The following is a 24,024-nucleotide window of genomic DNA, read 5'->3' as shown; positions in this document are numbered from 1 at the left end:
CTAATTCAAGCGAGAGGGACAGTAAGCTTCCTATCTTCAATGCCTCAAAAAGTGATCAAAAATTGAGTATATATGTCTCCCTTTCCCAAACCGTTATCATTGTAATGAGATCGATATTTTATGTTACAGTTTATTAACCGATAATGGATGTGATACCTTCTTTACAAGGTGATAGATAAAAAATTACGCTGTACAAAATAGATAATGGGCCGAAAAGTAAGGAAAGAGTATTAAGTGTAGTCTTTTGATAAGTACATCATATAAGCGAGTGCTGTGGGTGAAGAAAGACAAACCATTCAAGACAAAAATAGTAGAAGAGTAAGGGTGATCGAATATAGTCTTGCTGGCGGGCAACTAAGAGATTCTCAACGCTTCATGAACGTAGAAAAAGATATAATAATAATAATAATAACGAAGAAAAAGTCTAGTATTTACTCGTCATCGTCATCATTTTCATCATCTTTATCATCTTTGCCAGCAACATTCACCACAACGGTCTGAGAGGCAGACATTTCACCACGACGAAGTTGGACAAGTTCAGAGAAGTCAAAGGCATAAGGACCAGTAGGAAGATTTTCGGGAACAGTCCAACTTTCAGTATAGGTAGCGAAATGGGTTTCAGGCACTTGTACACCTTCGATACTAATCTTACTGTTATTAGCAACATAAGAAAGTGAGTTGGTTTACTGGATGCACATGTGCCATTATGAGAGGCAGAAGGGTTTCTATCTTACCATCTAGAACAAATAGGTTGTACTTCCAACATTTGTGGGCCACCCGTAGTGCTGTTTACATGTCTATGGAAAGTGATATCTAAAGACTTTGTATAGCCTTTGGAGACTTGTTCTATTTCAAAATGTACATGTAAGTACAGTTCACTGAATGATAAGATGCGCTTATGGTATAAAATACGTACTGAAAATAATAGGCTGAACTTCATATTCGATATTGAGAGTTTCACCAGGCCTTACGGTTTGACCTTCCTGAGGAGTCTTGATTTTGATAAATTGTAGCTGAGAGAAAACAGCAGCCATCGATACTTGAGCCATGACCAAAACGGCAGTGAGACAAAAGACAGTGTAGGATTTCATCATGGTGAACGGTATATATTTAAAATAAAGAGAAAGCGTATTATTGTGTCGAATCTATAATGAAGCTTTGATCAATGCCCACACATTTATACTTGTGCATTTTCTAAGGTTTTTTTCTATTTTAACGTCCCGCTTTGTTTATTTTTATAAACCTTCTTGTTTATTCAACAGAAAAACGTTGTTGACATTAGTTTCCATGCTTATCATCTTTCCTTTTCTAGAAAAAATAATCAAGATGAAAAAGAACTCAATAGAATGACTAATTGCTTGAAAATTGAATATGACAAACAGAGAGACAATAACGACTCGACACTGCTACTGAAACTCATTATACGTGTCGAGTTGGGAAACTCGCATGCATTCATAAAAAAAAAAAATCCGAACTGGGTTCGACAAACCCAATTTTGCATAGAAGCGTGTTTTGTCGCTGTATCAAAAAATGAGCCAATAACGTCACCTACAACTCTTTCCCATCGATTGAACGCAGAGTGGCCGTGTTTTTATCAATTTCACCTTTTCATCCTCCTTCCTAATTCTACTAATTCACAACAAAAAACCTCATGTCAGATTTTGGAGACTTTAACGCACCTTCCGAAGACCCTACAGCCGATTTTCTTGCTCGTGAAAGAGCTGCTTTAGGAGAAGATGCTGACCTTTTCAGTAGCAACTATGACACTACCAACTACAATAACAACAACGTCTTGTCACCATCTCTAAGTGTGACATCACCCGTCCCTGCAATGGAAGCTGCTCAACCCATGACGCCCAGCAGCTTCAACGATACACCTGCTCTTTTAGACAATAATGCCACTTCTTCTCCTCAAACAAGCAGCAGTGTCCCTCAACAAGTGGAGTCCAACTTGGTGGGCAACAATTCTTTTGACAGCCAATTCCCTGAAGCCGAGAACCTGGAAACCTCACAAGTACTGAAAAAGAGAAAGAACAAAAAAAAAAAAAAAAAGGCGTATAACATCTGTTGCTAACATTTATTGTGTGTTAGGCTTTCCAAAAGGCTTTATTACCAGAGGAAGAACCTGAAGTTGTTCGGTAAGATAAAAGTACAATATTTTCCCAAAACCCATAGGCCCCAAACAACTAAAATAGGATTGGCTTTATTATTGCAGTCAATGGCGTGAAAAGCAAAAGGAGCTTATTGCTGAACGCGATGCTGAAGCTGAAAAGAAGAGAGAAGAAACCATCAAACAAGCTCGCGAAGACATTGATAAGTTTTATGAAGAATACAACGACAAGAAGCAAAAAGCAATCGAAGAGAACAGGTAAATGTCAATTTGATTTCTTACAGGGTAGGACGATATATTTGGTTCTTATGTATGTTGCTCGTAGAGAACGTGAGGATACCAACGATAAGAAGCGTGATGAAGTTTCTTCATCCGCTAATGTTTGGGAACGTGTTGCTCGTGAAGTCGATTTGACAAATGCAAAGACGGGTTATCATACTCATGATGTTGGTAGAATGAAGGAATTAATGATGGAACTCAAAAGAGATACTAAGGCACCTGGTAATATTGTCCAAGCTTAGAAATGTTCTCTCCCTCTCTTCTTTCTTTTTTTTTTTTTTTCTTCTCCTTTTGCTTTATTTTAAAGCAAATATATGATATCTTTTCCATCCCACCTAACAATGTCAAATAGCATCTCTATCAGAAAATCGATCCCTTCCTTTTTTTTTTTTTAAGGGTATTTGAATAAATGAGATATGGAGTTTGTATTCATTGCTTAATAGATGAATGAGATTTGCTTAGGGCTTTTGTTCGTTTCAATAGAAATGCTGATAGAGTATAGAAAATAGAATATTTGATCAATTGTAGAGGCGCGGATAATTAACTTTCGGACAAAAATAGTAGCAATGGTAGTAGTTATGCATTGTTTTTATTCGTTTTTCATAATTTGATTTGTTCCATTCATTTGAGAGCTCCAATGTCAACTATACCCAGTATCAAAAAGTTAGATCAGGCAGTTGTGAACAGAATTGCTGCAGGCGAAGTAACGAATCGAGCCTAATATTGCCTTTGTGTTAGTACGTTTGAATTTTGACACAAGACGATCGATCTGCTTTGATAGGTGATTCAACGACCCGCCAATGCTTTAAAAGAGTTGATTGAGAATTCCTTAGACGCAGGTTCTACTCAGATCCAGATCCTCATTAAAGATGGAGGACTGAAATTATTACAAATTCAAGATAATGGACACGGTATAAGAGTAAGCTATCCAAATTTGCATATCGGTATCAGACACACACACACACAACACACAAACAGATACCGTTATGTAGTCAAATCATATACACCAATAGCTCATTACATAAACATTGACATTTATTTCCGTTACGCTTTCAGAAAGAGGATATGGCTATCGTATGCGAACGATTTACTACAAGTAAATTAAGCAAATTCGAGGACCTTTCCTCTATCGCGACGCATGGATTTAGAGGAGAGGCGCTTGCAAGTATATCGCACGTAGCCCACATTAGTATCACTACGAAAACTGCGGATTCGCCCTGTGCCTATCGCGCGCTTTATGCTGATGGGAAGCTCATCCCAGCACAACCGGGCCAGAGTGCTGACCCAAAACCATGCGCAGGCAATAACGGTACACAAATAACAGCAGAAGATTTATTTTTCAATGTGCCTACGAGAAGAAAAGCGCTGAAATCGCCCAGTGATGAGTATAATCGAATCTTGGATATTGTAAGCCGGTACGCGATTCATAATGCAGGTGTCAGCTTTGCCTGCCGAAAACAAGGAACGACCATGGCGGATATACAGACCAAGAATGGAGCAAGCATTTTGGACAACATTCGTCTGCTGCATGGCTCTGTAGCGTCAGAATTGCTGCCTGTGAAAAATACGTTTGATCAGTTAGGTTTCACTCTCGATGGATACGTCTCGAATGCGAATTATAGTGTGAAGAAGATGACATTTTTGCTATTCATTAACCGTAAAAAAATTGAAAAAGTGAGCAAGTGTGTGCGTTAGAAAGTTCGTTCTGACTTAACACATCCGCTATTGACACCCATAGATCGTGCAGTGGAAAGCTCTTCGATAAAAAGGGCCATTGAAAATATCTATTCAACGTTGCTACCGAAGGGCGGGCACCCCTTCATTTATCTAAGCTTGGAACTCGATCCAAAGAATGTAGACGTGAACGTCCATCCAACTAAAAAGGAGGTTCACTTTTTGTACGAGGATAAAATCATAGAAGCCATAAGTGACACATTTCAGCAAGCATTAGAAAGCGCAAATAGTTCTAGGACTTTTTATACACAAGCCCTGTTGCCAGGTGCATCCAACCCAACATCGGATGCTGACGATGAAGGTATACAACAAACATGGTTTCAACACTCCACTATGAATGCAAAACTTAAAAAAAAAAAAAAAACCTCGGCTTCTCTACGTTTTAGAGCCAAGTTCTTCTTCCACACGGTCCAGTAACGTTCCAGAATACAAATATGTTAGAACAGATAGTAGAGTAACAACGCTTGATACATTCCTTTATAATCCTGAAAATGCAGCTAGAGCTGCAGAGACTTTAAACGCTGAAAGTAGTAGTACGGATTCTTCACAGCCTCCTGTTGCATCTGTGACAACCACTTGTTCAGTCGAAGTGATCAAAAAGACACGTGTCGAGGTTCGACTGACTAGCGTTTTAAATCTTCGGAAAGAGATAAAGAAGCAAGAAAACGCAAGTAAGTTGTCAGCTGGCCAGCTAATGGACTGTTCCTATACGAAAGGATTTAAAAAAAAAAAAAACCAAAAAAAAACTGACGTTTTCCTTTACCTTCTCGTCCCGCCTCCACTTCGGCTTCCCCTCTTCCTATAGAATTGACTGCTATATTGTCAAATCATACATTTATAGGCTGTGTCGACGATGTGCTGGCACTCATACAACATGAACAAAGTATATATCTTGTCAACTACACTGTGGCCAGTGAGGAGTTGATATATCAGATAGTATTACATGAATTTTGCAATATGGGCCAACTAAAACTATCAACGCCAGTATCCATACGCGAATACCTCGCTGTAGCGCTCGACATTGAACGGCACAATGGCACTTTACCCGATAATCTGGTCAGCAACGAAGAGATAATAGAGGTACAAACAAAAATGACAGATCATGGCAGCCCCCACAATAATAACTTTTTCTTTTCTTTTCTTTTCAATGTGTGTATTGCCATACGCAATATTCATCTACGGGGCGCAACAGTCCATCACAACTACATTGATAGCACGTGCAGAGATGCTGCATGAATACTTTTCTTTTGAGATTTCAGCAGAAGGAGACTTGCTTGCGCTACCGATGATCATTCGTGATTATATTCCTTCTATGGATAAATTACCCGTCTTCTTGCTCAGGTTGGGTACTGAAGTAGACTGGGAATCAGAAAAGCAATGCTTCTACACATTATCAAAAGAGCTAGCTTTATTTTACAGTGCTGAACCTCCACTTCGATCCGAAGAGAGAGAGGATTACCTGTGGAAAGTGCAGCACTTGATCTTTCCTTGCTTCAAGACGCATTTCGTAGCACCCTCTTCTTTGAAAGAATTTGTTACACCATTGGCTAATCTGGCTGATTTGTACAAGATCTTTGAACGATGCTGAAAAAAAAAAAAAAAAAGAAAGGGGGCCGGAAGATACAAAAGAAGCAAATAGTTATTGTTTATGCAAATAGATGGTAAAGACTTGTATATAATAGAATACGTTTGAGATCATTCTTGTTATAGAGGTAGTATGAGTCTACATAGTGTGTGCGTGCATTTGGTTTGGTTCCGTTAGGTATATTTTTTTTCTTTTCTTTTTTATTTTAAACACCAAGTTCGTTAGGAATATCTTCCTTCCTCATGGTCATAAACTCCTGAATGGCATCCTTAATGATTTGAACGCCTTTCATCAATTCTTCCAATGTTATACAAAGTGGTGGAGCTAAACGGATGATATTTTCATGAGTAGGTTTGGCCAACAAACCACGAGCCTTCAACAGTAAGCAAAGATCCCAAGCGGATTTATCTGATTTCGATTTATCAATGACAATGGCATTCAGTAAGCCTCTTCCACGTACTTTTATATCGTAAAACGTTATTATTATTTTTTTTAAAAAAAAAGGAGGTTGAGATACCAGTGAGTATTACCAATAGAACGAGACTACACTATGCAAAAATGCCCGCTTACCAGTTTGGATGATGGGCGAATTCAAGGCTTCCAGTTCTTTTCTGAATATGTGACCCAATCTCTCTGCATTTTCAACCAGATTCTCTTCTCTAATGACATCTAAAGCGGTCATGGCTACGGCACAAGCTAAGGGATTTCCGCCATAAGTAGAGCCATGTTCTCCTGGCTTGATGCATAACATGATATCACGATCGGCTAATACTGCGGATACTGGATAGACACCGCCTGAAAGCGCTTTACCCAGAAGAACAACATCAGGACGAACACCATCATGGTCAGAACAAAGCATTCTACCGGTACGGCCAAGGCCCGTTTGAATTTCATCAGCGATGAAAATGACATTGTGTTTCTTACACAACTCATAAGCCTTTTTTAAATAACCCTTATCCGGCACCATAATACTACCCAACACGAAAGAAAAAAGGATATGAGAAACATAGCGCTTTCAATGAGATGAATCCTTATCCACACTTTCGTTCTGTGTGTATGTGTGTGTGTGTTTGAATGTGAATCCACTTACCCAGCTTCACCTTGAATAGGCTCAACCAAAAAACCAGCGACACGATCGCCCACTTGGTTCAAGACTTTTTCCAAATCCTCAAGGTTATTGTAGCGAATCAATGTGTTTGTTTCAGGAATCTGAGGACCCACCAAGGGTAAATACGGACCAAATCCACCGTAAGATTCAGGGTCAGTGCTCATTGAAATGACACCTGTTGTACGACCGTGGAAATTGTTCTCACAGCTCAAAACAATGGCTTGATTTGCTGGGATTCGCTTTTTCTCATAACCCCATTTACGCGCCAATTTGATAGCTGTCTCAACTGCTTCAGCGCCCGTGTTCATAGGAAGCACCATGTCGTAACCAAAGTACTCATGCATGTATTTGGTGTAGGTACCATAGACATCGTTGTAAAAGGCGCGTGAGGATAAGGTGAGTTTGGATGCTTGATCGCAAAGAGCTTTGACAATTTTGGGGTGACAGTGGCCTTGATTCACAGCAGAGTAAGCTGATAAAAAGTCCATGTATTTGCGACCTTCAGGGTCCTTTACCCAGATACCATGGGCCTCTGAAAAAACGACTGGAAGAGGATGATAGCTAGTAAAGATTTTCATCGTCAGTTGTCTAACTTTCAATAAATTGCCTATTTGCTTCTCTATTCATTTACTTGTGAGCACCATAAGTGTCCTCTAACTGAACAACTTCTTTGCTGGAAAGAGACATCTTTTTATACCAATAATAATGACTTTAGGAAATTTAGCCGTGATAAAAGAGAAACAAAAGGAAAAGGATAAGTTAGAATTTACAGTTTCTTTATACTTTTCTCTTTTTAAAGCAGTCTTTCTTACTCCTAATTCTTATTGAATGTCTTTCTGCACTTTTTCTTTGTAACGTCATACGTTTATGTTACCCTGATCCCAACAATGCCATGTTTCCCACGAAAGATAGTCACCAGCCTACCATTTTTGAGCAAACTGTTGTCTTTGCCTTCTTGTAGCCCTTCACTAGCCAACTTTAACTTTATTGGTTACAAGTACTCTCCATGTTCCTTTTTACCTAACATACAGCAGAGTCTCTTCTTCCAGCCAGTCATGATTGGCCCAATCACAAACCGAGCTCAACTGTAATGATTGTCTGCATTATAGAGAAATTGTTTGACTGTTACCGGTGATGTGTGCTTTTGTACCATCTACTTGATCAAAAAACTTGGTGGCCTATGCTCCAGAGATGATTCTCAACCGTATTGAATTATCAAAAAGTTGATCCATGCGATGAAGATAGCTAAAAAAGGTAATAACTCAAAAATCGTTCGACTTCCAATCCCAGTTTCTTTTTTTGTTAGGGGGAAAAAAAAAAATAAGTTAATCTGCTTCTTAAAAATAAATCACGCTTTTTCTTTTTTCAATCCCTCTTTCAGACTAAAAAATGGTAAATTTGTTCAAATTGAAAAGGGACGAATTACTCTAGAAGCTTACTGACACATTTGATTATATGACTTTGACAAAAAGGCTGACCAACTTACAGCAGAAGAAATTGCTGAATATAAAGAAGCTTTTCAGTTATTTGATACTGACGGCGATGGCAGCATTAGTGCATTAGAGCTGGGCACAGTCCTCCGTAAGTTTGGTATGAACCCTAGTGATGCAGAATTACAAGATATGGTAAGGGGTCTCTTTTATATAGAAAAACTGGACTAGACGAGCCAATGAGTTATTAAAAGTTATACTATATAAACGGAAAAAGGTGAACGACGTCGATGCTGACGGCAACGGTACAATCGATTTCAATGAATTCTTGGGCCTTGTTAAGAATATGAAGAATGGCAGCGAAGGTGACGATCTCAAAGAAGCATTCAAGTAAGTTGTATGTTTGACAATAACCGACACCCGACCCCTTCCGACTCATGCTATTTTCTTTTTACCAGAGTTTTTGACGTGGATGGCAACGGTTTGATTGATAGAGAAGAGCTTCGTAAAGTGATGGCATCTTTAAACGAGTCTTTGTCTGAGGAAGAGTTGGACGCTATGATTAAAGAAGCAGACATCAATGGCGATGGGTTAATCAGTTTTGATGAGTTCAAGATCATGATGGGTGCTTAGAACGAGTGACAGCCCTATATTTTCTTTTTATTTTTTTATTTCTTTCACAAATGTATTGCATATATTCTTTGTACCATTACGCATACTAATTATCACACTCACATGGAGCATTTAACTCTCAAACTCAACCTTCACGCTCTACGCGAAGTATCAAGAACATATTCTCTTCCATCACTATATGTTGTATACATACTTATACATTTCTGTATATTATATGCTCACATTACTATACATAGTTCACCCACCTTTAAAAATTCATGATAGATCATAGTTCTCTATAAGGTCTAATAATATCTGTATCATATATCAATGTGCTCCTTTCCTTTGTCCTTTGTGTTCATCTTTATTTTTTGACTTGAACCCAACAAAAAAAAAAAAAAAAAAAAAAGTACGCGCCGCGGAATTTACGTGATGATGAGGTAATATTGCAAAAGCATATACATTCACAGTTAACCAACAAGCATTGTTAGATCACATTCTAAGTATAAGATAATGTAAGCAAATTCTCAAAAGGACGGTAAAGCTGCAGAGCGAATTTGGAGTATCAATTATTTTTTTAAGCACACTGTTGAACAGAATGATGGATAATACTTTACCCTCAATCATCACACAATGTGTATCCATTGCTGTCCTGGGTCGCTGCTGGTTCATTTCTGAGGATGAGGCCGTTCTGCTACGTTGATGTTTATCTGCTGCTACGAATGTTCAATGAATATGCTGTCAACTGTGCTATTTCACTTCAGTTGACCTGAAAACATTTCATAGCCATATTGGCAGAATTTTCGATCGTTCCAAAATCAAGGGCTCTTCGCGTGGCTCCTAAATTTGACTTGTTACGGGCCCTACTGGAGTAGGAAGTGAACTTTTCCTCCTCTACTCATCCTGCTTCAGACGAATATATCATTCTTGCACGCGTGCTACCGAACTTCACATTCAAACATACAATGCAGCATACGCAACGAATTTGAAAGTCATACATGAATGGGAACAAATATATCCAAACGTATGAAATGCTCTTGTGAAGGTTTTTAATTTAAACAAGGGCCGGAAAAAGCTTTTCTACCCCCGGGCAGATGGAGCATTCTTCCTTCCGTCGGTTCATTTACAGCAACCCCTGCAAGTTTTTTACAGAGAATGCGTTGCTGTTAACAATATCCGATTCATTCAAAAGATAGGGTCAACTAAGGGTACATAGAAATGTAGATGTATGATATGCAGTGCTTGTGAAAAGGCTTCCTTTTATTTTTGATTCCCGCTTGGAGGGTGCAATCAAGAAGTGGGCGGGGGAAGTGGGGCCGGAAAAAGAGATGGAGCGGCCCAGGGAGAAACCATTACTACACTCTAGGTGGAAATCCATTGGATTACCACAAAATAGCCTGCGTACAGCGCATTATACTCCCTCTCTTTGCACTCTAACATAAAAAATGGTAAATGCAACATACCAAATCATCTATCCATCCATCATCCATTCACTCATGAAGGGATGAACGTCGAAAATTTGCATCCAAGACGATAGTATTGAAAAAAACGGCATCTCATTGACATTGCTAACTTTTTTTTTTCTTCCTTGCATGATCGATGTCAATGTAGGGTAAAGTTCACGGTTCCCTTGCTCGTGCTGGTAAGGTCAAGTCTCAAACACCTAAGGTCGCTAAGCAAGAAAAGAAGAAGGCCAAGACTGGTCGTGCTAAGAAGAGACAAGTTTACAAGTACGTATAGTAGTTAAAAGAAAATAACAGATGGAGCAATGTGGATGTTTTGCTGAGGAGAGATACAAGTGTCGGAATGCTTTGGACATGGATGGCACCTTTACTAACAAAATGTTTGCCATTGACATTCATCTATTGTATAGCCGTCGTTTCGTCAACGTCACTACCCAAGTTGGTGGTAAGCGTAGAATGAACCCTGCTCCCACTGCTGGTCCTTAAGTCAGTCTCTCGCATCAATTCACAACGCATTAATATTCTGCATCATTGATGACTGTGGGTTAAATTACTGTATGCCAAAAATGTAGAGAATACTTCTTTTTGGAAATTATCAATAAACTGCTCTCATTATGACCAACACTTATTTGATAGAAGAGCAATAAACGCGATGGGGACAGCAATAGTTCAAATGAGAGTAAATATTTGGGTATGCATGGCTCTTTGATTAGAGGAAAAGTCTGATTTATTTTTGCCCTCTTGTATCAAGTTGAAGCATTTTGCCCTAGATTTTATGCTGTTTATGCTATTGACACAGTCATTGCAACAGAAAGGAAAAGTTGGTAAATTTGAAGTGATCAATGCAAACTGCTCCTTTTATATTTTACTTGGAATGGCCAGAAAGAGTATGAACTGTTATTTGACTGTTTTATTTGCTGTAGCACAGTTATTGTTTTGAGCGGTATTGTTCACTTTATATTAGCATGTCTTAGATCGGGGCTCTTATCGAGATATAGTTGTTTTGCAAAGAACTTTAGAATTTTAAAATGGAAATCATGATTCAATTTTGCAAAACCCAGCACAATATACACGCTCTTTGCCTAATATCAGTCTCCAGCAAAAGGAGAATATGTTGGTGAGGCTTGCTATCAATTTCCACATCATCAAAGATTATAGTTTCCTAAATCATAAAAATCTAGTGAAGCAGTACAGTGACATTAGTGCTTGCTTGCTGTAGATTGTTATTGCACAAAAAGTATAAGTCATATTTTGCTTATTTTGATTGCTATCTTGATCTAGTTTCATTCTGTAACAATGCGAAGGGGTGTTCTTCTTCAGCGGGTGTATCTAGAGTAAAATCATACCTGTTCCTGGTAGATTATATATGATACTTCATGAGTTTTGATATTTTCCTTTAGTTGGACACTCATTTTTTTGGCTAGACAAGTTCATAACTTTGGCCATTTCTTGTTACCTAATATCTGTTCTTTTGTTCTTTTGAGAAAGCTAGTGACGGAAAAAGCAATTCACATGATTGGTTAGAAAAAGTGGGAATATCATGAACCTTTTCCAGAAGGTTATAGCAAACGAACAGCGTGCATGAAAACATGAGGTAACCGCAATTGATATGTTTAGTTCCAATTTGATAGCTTTTCATGGAATTGGTGTTGTGTGGTACAATAGCTTCAGTATATGATTTTCCAACATTTGTTATTGTATCCTTTGAACATACTTACGCAGTCAATTCATTAAAAAGGAAGACGTACGTCGCTCAACATTTGTTAACTCGCTAGACTTGCATTGAAATCTAGTAAATAAACAAATCCCGAGCCTTTAAAAGACAACAAAATGGTTTCCTTTTATCCAGAGAAAAATAGCTCGATATGAAACATTTGGATAAAGTGCTATAACTTAAATCACTGTACTCATTTTGCTCGATCATTAGGCAAAGACTATGTATGTGTGTTGGTTTGTTTGTTTGGAGGGGTTCGATTTCTTGTGTATTACTTTATGGTTTCGAAAGTCGTTTTCTCAAATGGAATGAATCTGTATTTCAGAAATTGAACAACAGTAGAATCCTGTCAGGTTTGCACAAAGATATTCTGTTACAATCTTGGGGGGGGGATTCCTATGGTCGAGGTCTCCTTCATCAACATCTGACACCGTTTGAATTTTATAGTTTGGCCACAGATGAAACAACTGCTTGTTCCAAGGTTGCTCTTCAAATTTGATCTAATGTTGGTGTAGGCGCACTGTCCTACCAGATCAAAAGCCAATGTCATACAACCGCCTGTTGAAGTTACATTTGAAAGCCAATCACATATGATATCGACGTGCTTTTCTTGCCTACAGATGTAGAATAAATCCTATTCCTTCTTACGTAAAAGTGCTTCGTTCAGTGGTTGTTACCCATTTGTTTTTTGTTTCGTGGGCTGTCATTTACCATCTTCAGCATCAAAGGTTTTAGCATGCACGACGATTCGGAGTGATATAGGGATATACAGGAAGTATTAACCATGGATACATACACGAACATTTATCGTAGATCAAATCAAGTTCTGAATTCCTTTCAACATAGCCAATCGATAACGTCTCAAAAGAAGAGATCAACAGAATAGGCTACAATGGAAGCTGTTTGAGCAACAGATCCATCAAGCAAAAGCATAAAACATAAATGTTATGTTACGATCTCACACAGTCGATGTACGTGAAGCAAATAGAAGTTTCAGGGCACTTCCATGGGCTTTGAAGTGTAGTGAATTCATCACCAGACCAGAAACTGTGCTTCATCACCAATCAAATCATAGATTGAGAAGGCTCAGGGCCATTTAACCAGCAATACAGTTGGACCAATTACTCTATGATGCCTTTCTAAGCGACATACATTCACTGTTGGACCCGACTTTCTATACAATTTGAGCCACACTATCTGTAATAGAACCAAATCTATTGTTGTCGAGCTTATATAAGCGTTTTCTCTTTTTCAGAACATCAAGTTGAGAGAAGCTTAGGAGGAGAAGTTAGATTACAGGCGTAGAATTTGCAAAATTATTAGTGGACATTATTTTGAGTTTCTCTACAATACTGTGGACATAAAAAAACTGCCACTCGCAGTTTTGAAGGAGACCAACATGTAATAAACAGTACGCTTACATATACATAAGATCCAGATCGGAAAGTAGTAGAACTTAGAAGGTAATTGCAGCTGCTTATGTTTCGCCAGCATATTGAGGATATCAAACCTCAACCAGCAATTAATCTGAAAAAGCAAACTCTAACCATGAGAATGGATCGAACTGGTTCTGCTGCTATTTACCTTGGATTACAGGCTTAATTGAAATGGAAAGAATCAATTTGTGAAATTTGTGCAATCTATTTTCCGGGGAAGATGTAATTGCTTTGCGTGGATTGGTCAGTTCGACTTTGTAAGCCTTGAACTCAAAAAAAAAAGGGGACTTTATTGGGAAATCAGATTTGATCTTCAGCGATCTGATTTAATAGAATGTTTCAGCTAGTTAAACCATTAATCCTTTCTGCAGTGCTTCAAGCATTCTAAGACGACCTCCCCCCCCATTTCTTGGATTCACAGTGTAGAACGATTTTAACGCGTTGAGTAAGGCAAGTGCGTTGAGAAGTGTTACGAAAAGAAGATGCTTGGCGTTAGCATTCATTCGCTCTTGTTTTATAGTTGAATCAGGTACAAATCTCAGCGATGCCCTGATTTTTGTCTGAAAACAGTATATATGCGATACCAAAAAGATGTGCATCGAACTGAGGAGCTCCCCTTACAACTTATGTCATAGAAGCTCAACTGAAACAGCGATGATCTAATGGATGGAAAAAAAGATACCTCCTTTAGCATAAAACTTTCTCGAAAAAGACTATTTCATCAGCTTTTCATTCGTTGCCGTTTTCGGTAAGAAACAAAAATACAGAAACGGTAAAATCCGAATGTACATCCTTTAACTGTGGGCTGAATTCAGGCTCTCAAACTGACATAACAATTATTTAAGTCGGCGAGAAATAACACTAACGTTAATGAAAGGCCTATTAAAATATGCTACATCGACAGTAAAAGAGCTAAAAGTTGTATACTCGTAACAGTTGTTGCCTGAAGAGAAGATGGAAGGGTCGACTCATCGATATGTTTGGCTGCAATCAAGACACAAGGAACATTGAACTTTTATAATTCTATGGAAGCTGCTTTGATTGGGTATAAGTCAGTACGTCTATCAGGCATCTCTTTGTGGTGGAAGGTGGAAACTATTAAGAATAATGTTTTTCAAGGATGGTAAAAAGTATTATTAACGTGAGGCTAACTTATGTGCTGAAGAGTCATAGCTGCCACCAGAGAGAGGCCATTTCCATCATTCGTTAAACAGACATGATTTGGAAGCTCAACCCTTGCATAAGATGCGGGACAAGACGCACGACAATTTTCTTATAATGTCCTCTCCGCTAATATAGCAACCTAGCTGAAAAGGGACAAGTAAACCACCAGCCAGAAAAAGCAAAAAAAAAAATGGAGATCCGAAACCGAACCTTTTTTTTTTTTTTTTTACCTGAAAAAAAGGCTGACCTAAAATTTTATACGCAGCTTGTACCTGAAACATACAACAGCCATTTGATAGGTTATGCACCAAAAATATATCTTCACATTGGTTACCAACCATAACAGCAGCTAAACACCTTCACGAACGACCCAGAAGGAAAAAAAAAGTATATAAATTAGCTTATTGTAAACAGGACGAAAAAAAAAAACACCTTTCTTTTTCCCAAAAAAAGCCTTTTATATAGCCTTATTGTTAGCTTTGTTAGCTTTTCGTTTTTCTCTTTTTTCCTCATTTTCCTTTGGTTGTTCAGTCTTACATAACCACAGCCATACCAGCTTCTAACTTCAACCAAAAGCTTCACAGCAGCAACTATTTGTTAAGCAACAATGTTTCCCAACCCTATACTTCAACAAATATTTTTCTATCTTCCATTGCCTGATAGATTAAGAGCATCAAGGTACAGACCGATTGAACTATTCTCTATTACAATACATATATCTATGTGTATCTTTATGCATATAGATTCATAGAAGAGTTTTCTTTAACAAAAAAAAATATAATTTATTACCCGTTTGGTTATAGAGTGTCACGAAAATGGTATTACAACTGTATGGACCCTCATCTGTATCAAGATATTGTATTCAAAAACCTTGAATTCAACAAACTGTTGATGGCCATGCACCGTATCGTTCAAATCAGTCCTCGTATCCGAAGTCTCACTATCGAGGGCTGTTATTCGGACTTTATCCAAAACACGGTTGTTCCAGTGCAGTTTTCCAATCAACCACCCAATAGACCACTTTTATTTTCCCATATTAGAGCACTACGACATGATCGTCGTCGTCAAGAATACATCAATCACGGTTTTCAACTTCACAACCACTTTTCCGATATATTCAGGCACATTATGGACATGAGCAAATCGACACTGCACACTATAAAAATTATGCACTGCGACCTTGATTTCGAAATGACTGAAATCTTCTGTGCTATTGCCTGCAGCGGTCAGTCTTTAGAAACCTTCCATTATATTAATAATGGCGATAAGGGCCTTCATTCTTCTGGTTTATTACAAGCTGTTGTTTCAGGAAGCCCTAAAATGCGTCATTTTCGCGGTCTTCATGCCGGTATGAATGATGCAGTTATCATGACAATGGCAAGACACTGGCCACATTTGGAGTCTCTCACCCTTTGCTCTATCAAATCAAAAGACGTGCTAGAACTCACTGGCTTAATCAGTGAAGATGGTCACGAGTTTCGTGGCGCTTCCCCTACAGGCACCATTTCAAACCGCGCATTCTGGGAATTGCTCTCGAAATGCAAGCATCTACATACACTGGACGTGCATGATCTTGCTTGTGTGACCAACCGCGATCTAGCGCTTTATAACTCTTATAGAGACGGCATAAAAGAACAGCGACAAAAGAAAGAGAGCCGACAGCAGCGCTTTAGACGACCCTATGATACCCTCCCATCATCCACTACCACAAAACAGCGTTCAAAACCAGCTTCATCCTCTCTCACTGAATTTCTCGAACTGCCCGGCTCCTCACTGAAGCATCTTAGAATTACAAAATACATCACGACACCGTTATCGACTCCTGGATTCTATGATTTGTTACGACTATTTCCAAATCTCGAACGCTTCGAGTATGCCACCAATTTCCATACCTTTGATAATCAATTTGAAGGTGTCACATTAGAAATGTACGAAGCCGAACGCGCTGCTGTTGCTAGCTTTATGGCTAATCAAAAACATTTAAGGTATGAAGGTAAATGGCATGAGCCGATTACAACAGAGCAACGCTTAATGGCCGGTATGACAACACGATCAGATCAACAGTAACATCAAGTCCTTGAGTATATACTACAATATACAGCCTATTTATTGTGAATTTCCTTTTTTTTTTTTTTCCCCCTCTTATTTATAACTCTCACACATACACAATACTACTTTTTGAAAGAAGCTAGTAAAGAATCCCCCTCTTTCTAACAATACCCTACCCCTACCTTTCATCATTCATATGTTCCTATTCTTCATTATAAACCTATATCCCTTTTGTTGGAATTTATTCAACCTTTATCTAAAGTAAATATAGTTAACCCCTTTACAACACTTTACAACATCAACAGCTATCTGTAAAAAGCTGATAATATGCAGACCATGTGTTTTAGTATAGGATGTTAAGTTAGCTGATTGTTTCATGACGGAATCGTGTTTCAAATTAAAAATATGCAAACCTTTTGAATGCTTCTTAGAATTTTATCACTGATTTTAAGATATCATGCTTTCTATGATTATCGATAGATTATGAATTATTCCTTTCGTGGAGACATCATAATATAAAAAAATTAAACCTACACAAATAGCATGGGATTGTTTAGGAAAGTCGGCTGATAAATTTCAAAAGAAGTCTGAGTTTTATGTCTCAAAAAAGCTATTCTGAAGAAGGCAAAGGTTTGCAAAGCAATGAAATTGTACATTGCGGTAAAACACTGAAACTGGATACTTGCGTTAGGTTAGTTTGGCTACTCTGACGTATTTTCTGTGTTAAATGAGGCATATACATTAAGTGTTGGTTTTCAGTCGCATTCCAAAACTTTACAATTTTCAGAAAATCCTTCATCAGAAACAGAAATTTTGTTATTTGAGTCACTGACCTTTAATATACAGCATAGTATACACACACAATAAAGCCATTAGCAAGACGAATAAGGTCCTAGACTTTTCAGCCACGATATATCTTAGATTCCTGAAAGATCATATGTTTTGTCCTTGACCAAGTCTTTAAATGTAGAGTCAACCTTCAGCAGCAACTACGAACAGCAAAAGAGATATTCACTAAATTGAAAGTGAGATGGGTAGATAGAGTAGAAGCCTTTTCTTTTCTGAAACATGTACCACAAAATCGCGTAATGTTACTGATATACCTATAGCAGCGGCAAGCATAAACGATTTATTAGACGCCAGTAGCTTGATGATGTATAGATAATGTTGATTTGATAAGCAAAATTCACGCGCTTTGTGGCTCGTAAGCGACGACTATTATTGGGTTTTCGACCTCTGGTCAAAATAGCTAATATGAAGCATCTCAAAAGTAGCTCAATTCAAATAGAAAAAAGATCTTTTGTGCTCAATAACAATTATACCTGGGGAAGAAAAGGAAACCATTGCCTTGCAATACCAAACGGATTCAAACAGAGAAGGGGTTGGACTAAAATTTATCAGAGAGTTCAAGCGTACCTTTCTATATGGCAGTGAAACTCTAACAGTTCTTGTTGACTAAGCCTCAATTCCATGTTTCTTTGTATTCAAAAACGGAAAAGTTCTAGCCTTAAAGGCAATTATAAGCTACTAAGCAAGGAAGCAATCATATGAGAAAATACTCGGCTTTTAAGTTCATATAAAATTTGGTTGCTGTTGCATAATTTGATGACAAATTTAAAAGGGGCCATTTGACAATAGAATAATAGTTGGATGTCTTTATCGCGTAAGAACATAATTTAGCCCGTCAAACCAAGTATCAGCAAGCTTCATTCTGGTACTTTTCATACACCCAATACAACTTGGTGACCACGTACTTTCCGAAGGCACATATTATTAGTCATTTCGTTTTGAGGATCCTTAACCATTCTGCTTTAGCAATACAAATGAAGTCGCTTTTAACCCGAACCTTTTTTGCTCGTTAATTCTCGCAGTAACAGGATGATTCATATGGAAGTAACCGGAGATTGGATTTGGTGGTCCCTGAGTTTTTCCGAAAGATCCTCTACCACCTTATTTTTGGTGTTTAACATGTAAAACGTTCCTTTGCCAAATATTCGGTCAGAATTACACATGTACTATTATCTTTTTGCGCACTTATAATGTATAGCAATTAGTACAAAGGAATTTTATGTAATTTGCTACACCTTCCTTCTTATGGTCGGTCATTGCATCTATCCAAACAAAAGAGCTGATGGATTTGCCTTCTCCAATATAACTACGCAATAGCCATCTGGACATATCTTTAATGAGGTTTTGAAGCTGTATTGCTTAACGTATCAATTAATAAAATCAGTACCTTTCTTTGCTAATGTCTAGTAAGCGTTTCGGGCTGCTTTCATAGAACGAACCTGTCTCTTTTGAGTATATAAAGTATATATTAGCCATAATCAACGTCTGCGCCACAGATTTTTTATGGTTCAATCTGAGTTTAGGCGATGCTCTTCGAGATCAAAAAAATACACCATATTAATTGCATACTTCTTACACATTCATCAACAGAATCATTGCTCTTCAATGAGTAGTTCCTACTAATCGCAGGCTTATTTACCTGCATCGATCAAGTCCTACCCATACAGACGCTATGTTCATGCCTGTCTTATCAGCGAAATGGTCAAACATCTTCGATATAAGGCTGCATTTCGGTTTTCTTATCACTCAATTTAACCACTTTATCAACTTTTCTGCAATATGCGCTCTTTCTGAACAAGTTCTTACATGAAAACACTCACAATTCATTTATATATTCATGATACAGCATCAGAAAGAGATTCCGCAGACTTCAGTGAACATAATCGATCTTAGTAAGAGACTGTCTTTCATGGAAGTGCGCATTTCTCATTCAACTCACGAACCTCATCTGTGAGCAAAGTCTTTAGCTGTTTAATAATCATATTGCTGCAAGCATTTACGAGAATCATATTGGTAGGATCTTTAAATATTGGTCCTGTTCACAGAGCTACTTTGTACAAGTTATTCGTCTTATCAATTTGTGCACTCACTTTGATACCATTCGCCGCTCACAGATATAATGCAGAATAGCTGTCCTCAACCTATAGACTATTGAGTGATCAACGAAGCCATTGAAGCATTTCGTCAAGACAACTTCAACAAACTGAGATCAGCCTTTTATAACGCTAAGCTGGCATTTTTATGTCGTCCAACAATTTCTACTGATCCAATCTTTTTCCCAGTTCTTTCAACTCGACAGTCAAAGCTTCAGCACTGTAACAGGTTATGAACTATAAGATGGTCAGTACTCCAACTTTTGTTCAACGAAATGGATCAGCCTCAGCATGAAAAAGAACCACCACCGTAACCAAGCACCCTTAGCCAACAACTTCTGGACTGACGGTGCGCACCGTCAAAGCCATTTGCATTTAGTCTGCATTCTTGTCATACTCTTTCTTATCCTTTATTTCCATTAAGGCTCTTTAATCCCTATTACGTATAGAAAACTTCTCGAGCAATTTTGATAATTCAATGGCGTGCCCACTGGGTTTAGAAATCAAATTTGGAATAAAACTCTCTTAAAACGTACTTTAAATGATCAAACAATTGACTGTTGCACAGAACTGCTAAGATTACTTATAAAAGAGCACTTCTTCGTTGGACTTTTCGTCTTTATTCTTCATCAATCATTCAAATTTACATTCTTAAGTATTCTAGAAAAAAGAAAAAACTCTCTCAATATAAAGTTGTTCTGTATATAAATCTTAAAAAAGAATAAAAAAAAAAAAAACTCCCAACGAAGTCCTGGACGATTTCAGTAATATCCTATACAACGCCTAAATCCATTCCATTCCTTATAAATAATTTCAAAAACCAAACCTCTATTACCAATCTGTCATTCTTAAATTACCTTCGCCTAAATGCTATTCCATGCACGAAATCCTACTACTACTATGTTGAACATAGAAAGTCAAAAGGTAACAGCAATAAAATTGTATCATGATGGTAACACGAACAAAAGAGAAAAACGTGGTGGCTGGGTCAAAGAAAGTGTCTGGTACCACTTGAACCTTAAATGGGGCTAGTTTGCTCGTGCGTAGCCATCAAATGAAATAAATGACAGCAGACTTACGTTCTCTTTGTAACGTATCATTTAATTAGGAACAACAACATCAATTATGTCAAGATGGGACGCTCAAAATAAACCAGAGGCTAAACTCTGCTCAATATCACTATGAATTTCCTCCTAGATCCCATAATATAACCTTCAACACAACAGAATCAGATAGCTCTCAGTATTTTGTCCTTGATGAGGATGAATTGTTTTCATATGACGGTCATTCACTGACCTCAGCCTCAACAGAAACTTTTACTCATACTTTTCATGATAAAACAAGTCATCCACAACAGCAACAGCAGTATTATCGAGACACTATGTCACCTTTGGATAAGACAGAACAATTGCTTGATCAGTACCTGGACATTTTAACCTTAAGCAATGACAGCATTCATGAAACTCAACAGATGGCTGACCATTTCCTTACAGTCGACGAAGAGCTTTCTCCATTACAATTGCCTTCACGGGCTATTGAGATGAATGGCCAATTTCCGTCTTTTGATTCAATGTCAACAATCAATCGAAAGGTGTCTCTTCATGCATGCCCCTCCTCGTTTTTGGACACTACTTGGGATGCGCAATACCAATTCAAATTTATAGATCAGAAAGAAGAGATGATTCATTGGGATACGACATCCTATGTCTTTCCTGACTATATAAGTCCTTCTAGTGCCTCAGAATACTTAAACGGTAAGTAATCATTCAAAAACAAATCAGTAGGAATATACAGTATTAAAATCTATTTTCCATTATAACAGGTTATCAAAGTGTTCATCCTTATTATTGCGTACCTGAGAGGCTTGGTTACATTCAAGACGATCTTTTGAGCTACCGATGTGAAGAAGAAGATGAGGAGAGCGATGGGGAAGAATATAGCGATGAGGATACCAAAGTTGTTCTTATAAAATTCAGTAAGAAGAGGAAAACACAATCCCAGACAACCAGCATCCGCAATATGTCACTCTATTATGTCAATAACGACGACGATGATGATAAAAATAACAACAAACCTCTAGAAGCAGTATCAACATTCGTTGCTCTGGACTGTGTTGAGAATACTGTGGTAAGACATCAAGCCAACAGGAATTATGATGAATCTGCCGCTGCTATCAAGATTCAATCTCTCTGGAGAGGTTATCAATGCCGAAAGAAAAGAATCACATCGAACCAAGTGTTACAAATTCTAGCACGTATCAACAACAGTATGGACAAACGCAAGGTAAACCAGCTGCACGCACGTATTGATAGACTTGAGAAGCATCTTCAGGAAGAGACTGCTATGCGTATCGCATTTGAGAATGCTATGGAAGACATGGCGGCTCAAGTAGATCAACAAAACCACTTCCTTGAAGAACGCATGCACCAGATGCAGCAAAACTTTACGGTAAACACAGAACTATTAATGTCTCAGATTGAGTCTATGAATGCGGTTTTACGTGAGAACTCGGAATCAAAAGCAAAGCTGGAGAGCAAACTATCAGAAGCGCTTCAACAAATAGATGATTTGAAATTGCAGGTCAAACGAGAATCAGAACAGAAGCAGAATATCCGACAACAGCTGAAAAAAACCCTTGATGAAATCACTTTGCTGAAATCAATGACGAAGAAGGATGAAAAGCAATCCAATTCTCCAGTTGTGGTTCGCAAAGTAACAGCTATTGAACGCAATCGTAATGTCGTAACAACCAGTCCAACGTCAGTAAAATCAAAGAATCAACCATTACACTTAAAAACGCAAACAGCGCCACAATATGCTAGTCGTAAAACAGCAACTGCTAGTATCAGTATGTCATTTCAGCCGGTTAAAAATGCCAGGAGTACGGACGCAAATAGCAAAACAAGCAAGCCCCCAACAACAAAGTCGTTAACTAATGTCCGCGGTTCACTAAATCGTACAATCAAGTCTACTCCTAAAATAACTCAAGCTATTTCAGTTCGCTAGAACTAGAACTTTCTAAGGCCCATTGCGTTTATACCTCTATATACCTTTTAACTTTACTTAATTAATTGTGTTAATTTTTTACTTTATTTTATTGGAATAAACTATGTACAACTAATAGTTTTCATATAAAAGAGTATTCGATGATGGAGTTTTCATCAAAATAAATTATCTAAAATGGTTCAACCGAGCAGGACAATAATTTAGTTGTGTACACCAATGTTGATTGATTTTGTTAGCTCGCTGATAACCACAGTAACTATTTCAATATGTCGAAACGGGCCGAAGAAGAATTAGGTTATTAAAATTGTGCGATGGTGTTACAACAATACAATGATTGAAAAGGTTTCCTTTTACCAATAACAAGTAGCACAATGGCAACTGAACAGAACGTAAGTTTGAACCTCCAACAAATACTTCTTTGTTTGGAAGGTACCAACGCTGGTGTCGGTGCTTCTGTTGATCCATTGATTAACTTTGGTTCCCAATCACTGTCATCATCCTTACTAACGATAATTGTACTTTTTTGAATATTATCTATCATTTCCAGAATAACATGATCTGTTTCTGCTGCAGACTGCTTGGGTTCTCTACTACCGTAATATGGCAATTGTACCAACGTAGAAGCCTCGGATGAGCTTTCCATTCGCGGGCTGTTGGGGTCTGTTGCAGTAGTGTTATTTCGAGCCAATTTTGGTCTCCTTCCATTGCTTGCCATCTGAGCACACGAGGCACGAGTTTTAATGAGAAAAAAAAAAGATATCGATATAAATGTTTGCTATGAAATTTTGTTTGTTTGAAAGAGTGCCCTTACTTTTTGCCAATATATTTTCCAAAGAGGAGAAGTGAAGAATTATTCTAGGTACAGTTAGAAAACTACAAAGATATATTTAATGAGTGCAATGCTAAAAACTTTCCATTAAATATATTATATGAGTCCACTTGTAAATTGAACTACTTTGATCAACTTTGTAAGAGGTCTGCTAATTCTAACTTCCGTAACGCAATTTTGAGTGTTTTAAGGAAAATAATTGTTCCTGAATGAAAGGGTTCAGTAGCTCACTGCATTAGCGTACTATAGTTCCTTCAGTCTATTAGATTAAAATTGCAAGTGGATTTAATGCATCGACCATTTTTAATCTAATGCGGAAAAATGTGCTGGAGCTTTCCGGCCCATGTATAAGAAAAGACAACTCATACCTTTATTAAGACATGCATCCTTTGAACGTATGGCTGTAAACAAAATAACAATTATTATTAATACTTAGGGCTACTAACTGGCATTAACAATTTTTCACTGCAAAAAGAAAAAGAGCCAGACTCCTAATAAATGATTAAGGGATGTTGAATCGTGAGCTATTTGTCGTAAGCAATGAAATTATTGACCATTTCATT

General features: G+C 37.8%; 9 protein-coding genes across 9 annotated transcripts; 6 read left to right on the top strand and 3 right to left on the bottom strand.

Moving 5' to 3' along the window:
* Positions 1 to 44: 44 nt before the first annotated feature.
* Positions 45 to 1,137, bottom strand: BDF20DRAFT_655924 (uncharacterized protein). The gene is made up of 3 exons (XM_053075959.1): positions 917 to 1,137; positions 735 to 846; positions 45 to 651 (listed from the first exon to the last, which is right to left on the bottom strand). The coding sequence occupies exons 1-3, from the start codon at positions 1,092 to 1,094 to the stop codon at positions 432 to 434; spliced, it is 510 nt and encodes a 169-aa protein (XP_052934168.1). The 5' UTR covers positions 1,095 to 1,137; the 3' UTR covers positions 45 to 431.
* A 369-nt stretch (positions 1,138 to 1,506) lies between these two features.
* BDF20DRAFT_882744 (clathrin light chain) lies at positions 1,507 to 2,678 on the top strand. The gene is made up of 4 exons (XM_053081743.1): positions 1,507 to 2,014; positions 2,092 to 2,138; positions 2,216 to 2,368; positions 2,436 to 2,678. The coding sequence occupies exons 1-4, from the start codon at positions 1,652 to 1,654 to the stop codon at positions 2,629 to 2,631; spliced, it is 759 nt and encodes a 252-aa protein (XP_052934167.1). The 5' UTR covers positions 1,507 to 1,651; the 3' UTR covers positions 2,632 to 2,678.
* A 212-nt stretch (positions 2,679 to 2,890) lies between these two features.
* BDF20DRAFT_882735 (DNA mismatch repair protein hexB) lies at positions 2,891 to 5,731 on the top strand. The gene is made up of 7 exons (XM_053081742.1): positions 2,891 to 3,092; positions 3,171 to 3,308; positions 3,446 to 4,046; positions 4,128 to 4,424; positions 4,510 to 4,794; positions 4,929 to 5,203; positions 5,316 to 5,731. The coding sequence occupies exons 1-7, from the start codon at positions 3,027 to 3,029 to the stop codon at positions 5,709 to 5,711; spliced, it is 2,058 nt and encodes a 685-aa protein (XP_052934166.1). The 5' UTR covers positions 2,891 to 3,026; the 3' UTR covers positions 5,712 to 5,731.
* BDF20DRAFT_882724 (ornithine-oxo-acid transaminase) lies at positions 5,711 to 7,552 on the bottom strand. Its single transcript, XM_053081741.1, has 4 exons — positions 7,448 to 7,552; positions 6,799 to 7,377; positions 6,279 to 6,679; positions 5,711 to 6,167 (listed from the first exon to the last, which is right to left on the bottom strand). The coding sequence occupies exons 1-4, from the start codon at positions 7,501 to 7,503 to the stop codon at positions 5,914 to 5,916; spliced, it is 1,290 nt and encodes a 429-aa protein (XP_052934165.1). The 5' UTR covers positions 7,504 to 7,552; the 3' UTR covers positions 5,711 to 5,913.
* A 609-nt stretch (positions 7,553 to 8,161) lies between these two features.
* BDF20DRAFT_882721 (uncharacterized protein) lies at positions 8,162 to 9,268 on the top strand. The gene is made up of 4 exons (XM_053081740.1): positions 8,162 to 8,208; positions 8,289 to 8,441; positions 8,524 to 8,636; positions 8,705 to 9,268. The coding sequence occupies exons 1-4, from the start codon at positions 8,206 to 8,208 to the stop codon at positions 8,877 to 8,879; spliced, it is 444 nt and encodes a 147-aa protein (XP_052934164.1). The 5' UTR covers positions 8,162 to 8,205; the 3' UTR covers positions 8,880 to 9,268.
* BDF20DRAFT_914933 (40S ribosomal protein S30) lies at positions 8,982 to 10,807 on the top strand (the record flags this gene model as incomplete). The annotated part of the gene is made up of 3 exons (XM_053084251.1): positions 8,982 to 9,026; positions 10,470 to 10,588; positions 10,732 to 10,807. 3 exons carry the CDS (start codon positions 8,982 to 8,984, stop codon positions 10,805 to 10,807), a joined length of 240 nt encoding a protein of 79 aa, XP_052934163.1.
* Positions 10,808 to 16,444: 5,637 nt separating this feature from the next.
* Positions 16,445 to 16,696, top strand: BDF20DRAFT_807365 (uncharacterized protein; the record flags this gene model as incomplete). The annotated part of the gene is made up of 1 exon (XM_053076548.1): positions 16,445 to 16,696. A coding segment is annotated over one exon (252 nt), but the record flags the coding sequence as incomplete, so codon positions are not given.
* A 3,526-nt stretch (positions 16,697 to 20,222) lies between these two features.
* Positions 20,223 to 22,806, top strand: BDF20DRAFT_882709 (uncharacterized protein). The gene is made up of 3 exons (XM_053081739.1): positions 20,223 to 20,550; positions 20,735 to 21,380; positions 21,449 to 22,806. Exons 1-3 carry the CDS (start codon positions 20,494 to 20,496, stop codon positions 22,630 to 22,632), a joined length of 1,887 nt encoding a protein of 628 aa, XP_052934161.1. The 5' UTR covers positions 20,223 to 20,493; the 3' UTR covers positions 22,633 to 22,806.
* Positions 22,807 to 22,832: 26 nt separating this feature from the next.
* Positions 22,833 to 23,347, bottom strand: BDF20DRAFT_914930 (uncharacterized protein; the record flags this gene model as incomplete). Its single annotated transcript, XM_053084250.1, has 2 exons — positions 22,833 to 22,888; positions 22,987 to 23,347. The coding sequence occupies 2 exons, from the start codon at positions 23,345 to 23,347 to the stop codon at positions 22,833 to 22,835; spliced, it is 417 nt and encodes a 138-aa protein (XP_052934160.1).
* Between the last annotated feature and the right edge of the window lie 677 nt (positions 23,348 to 24,024).

The sequence above is a fragment of the Mycotypha africana genome (assembly GCF_025528875.1).
Source record: "Mycotypha africana strain NRRL 2978 chromosome Unknown BDF20scaffold_8, whole genome shotgun sequence".
Lineage (NCBI taxonomy): Eukaryota > Fungi > Mucoromycota > Mucoromycetes > Mucorales > Mycotyphaceae > Mycotypha > Mycotypha africana.
Note: the sequence above shows the minus strand (reverse complement) of the source record. Positions and strands in the feature narration are given on the sequence as shown.

Bases quoted from the DNA above. Each gene is read 5' to 3' on its own strand.
- BDF20DRAFT_882724 (XM_053081741.1), bottom strand. From the start codon at position 7,503: ATGTCTCTTTCCAGCAAAGAAGTTGTTCAGTTAGAGGACACTTATGGT. The intron at 6,680-6,798 runs GTAAGTGGATTC...CGTGTTGGGTAG, and splicing joins CCTATTCAAGGTGAAGCTGG to TATTATGGTGCCGGATAAGG. The intron at 6,168-6,278 runs GTAAGCGGGCAT...ACGATATAAAAG, and splicing joins TTCGCCCATCATCCAAACTG to TACGTGGAAGAGGCTTACTG.
- BDF20DRAFT_655924 (XM_053075959.1), bottom strand. From the start codon at position 1,094: ATGATGAAATCCTACACTGTCTTTTGTCTCACTGCCGTTTTGGTCATG. The intron at 847-916 runs GTACGTATTTTA...ATTTTGAAATAG, and splicing joins AGTTCAGCCTATTATTTTCA to AACAAGTCTCCAAAGGCTAT. The intron at 652-734 runs GTAAGATAGAAA...TGCTAATAACAG, and splicing joins CAACCTATTTGTTCTAGATG to TAAGATTAGTATCGAAGGTG.
- BDF20DRAFT_882735 (XM_053081742.1), top strand. From the start codon at position 3,027: ATGTCAACTATACCCAGTATCAAAAAGTTAGATCAGGCAGTTGTGAAC. The intron at 3,093-3,170 runs GTAACGAATCGA...CTGCTTTGATAG, and splicing joins ACAGAATTGCTGCAGGCGAA to GTGATTCAACGACCCGCCAA. The intron at 3,309-3,445 runs GTAAGCTATCCA...TTACGCTTTCAG, and splicing joins ATAATGGACACGGTATAAGA to AAAGAGGATATGGCTATCGT.
- BDF20DRAFT_882709 (XM_053081739.1), top strand. From the start codon at position 20,494: ATGCTATTCCATGCACGAAATCCTACTACTACTATGTTGAACATAGAA. The intron at 20,551-20,734 runs GTAACAGCAATA...TCATTTAATTAG, and splicing joins TGAACATAGAAAGTCAAAAG to GAACAACAACATCAATTATG. The intron at 21,381-21,448 runs GTAAGTAATCAT...CCATTATAACAG, and splicing joins TGCCTCAGAATACTTAAACG to GTTATCAAAGTGTTCATCCT.
- BDF20DRAFT_882721 (XM_053081740.1), top strand. The intron at 8,442-8,523 runs GTAAGGGGTCTC...AAACGGAAAAAG, and splicing joins ATGCAGAATTACAAGATATG to GTGAACGACGTCGATGCTGA. The intron at 8,637-8,704 runs GTAAGTTGTATG...TCTTTTTACCAG, and splicing joins GATCTCAAAGAAGCATTCAA to AGTTTTTGACGTGGATGGCA.
- BDF20DRAFT_882744 (XM_053081743.1), top strand. From the start codon at position 1,652: ATGTCAGATTTTGGAGACTTTAACGCACCTTCCGAAGACCCTACAGCC. The intron at 2,015-2,091 runs GTACTGAAAAAG...ATTGTGTGTTAG, and splicing joins AGAACCTGGAAACCTCACAA to GCTTTCCAAAAGGCTTTATT. The intron at 2,369-2,435 runs GTAAATGTCAAT...TGTTGCTCGTAG, and splicing joins AAAGCAATCGAAGAGAACAG to AGAACGTGAGGATACCAACG.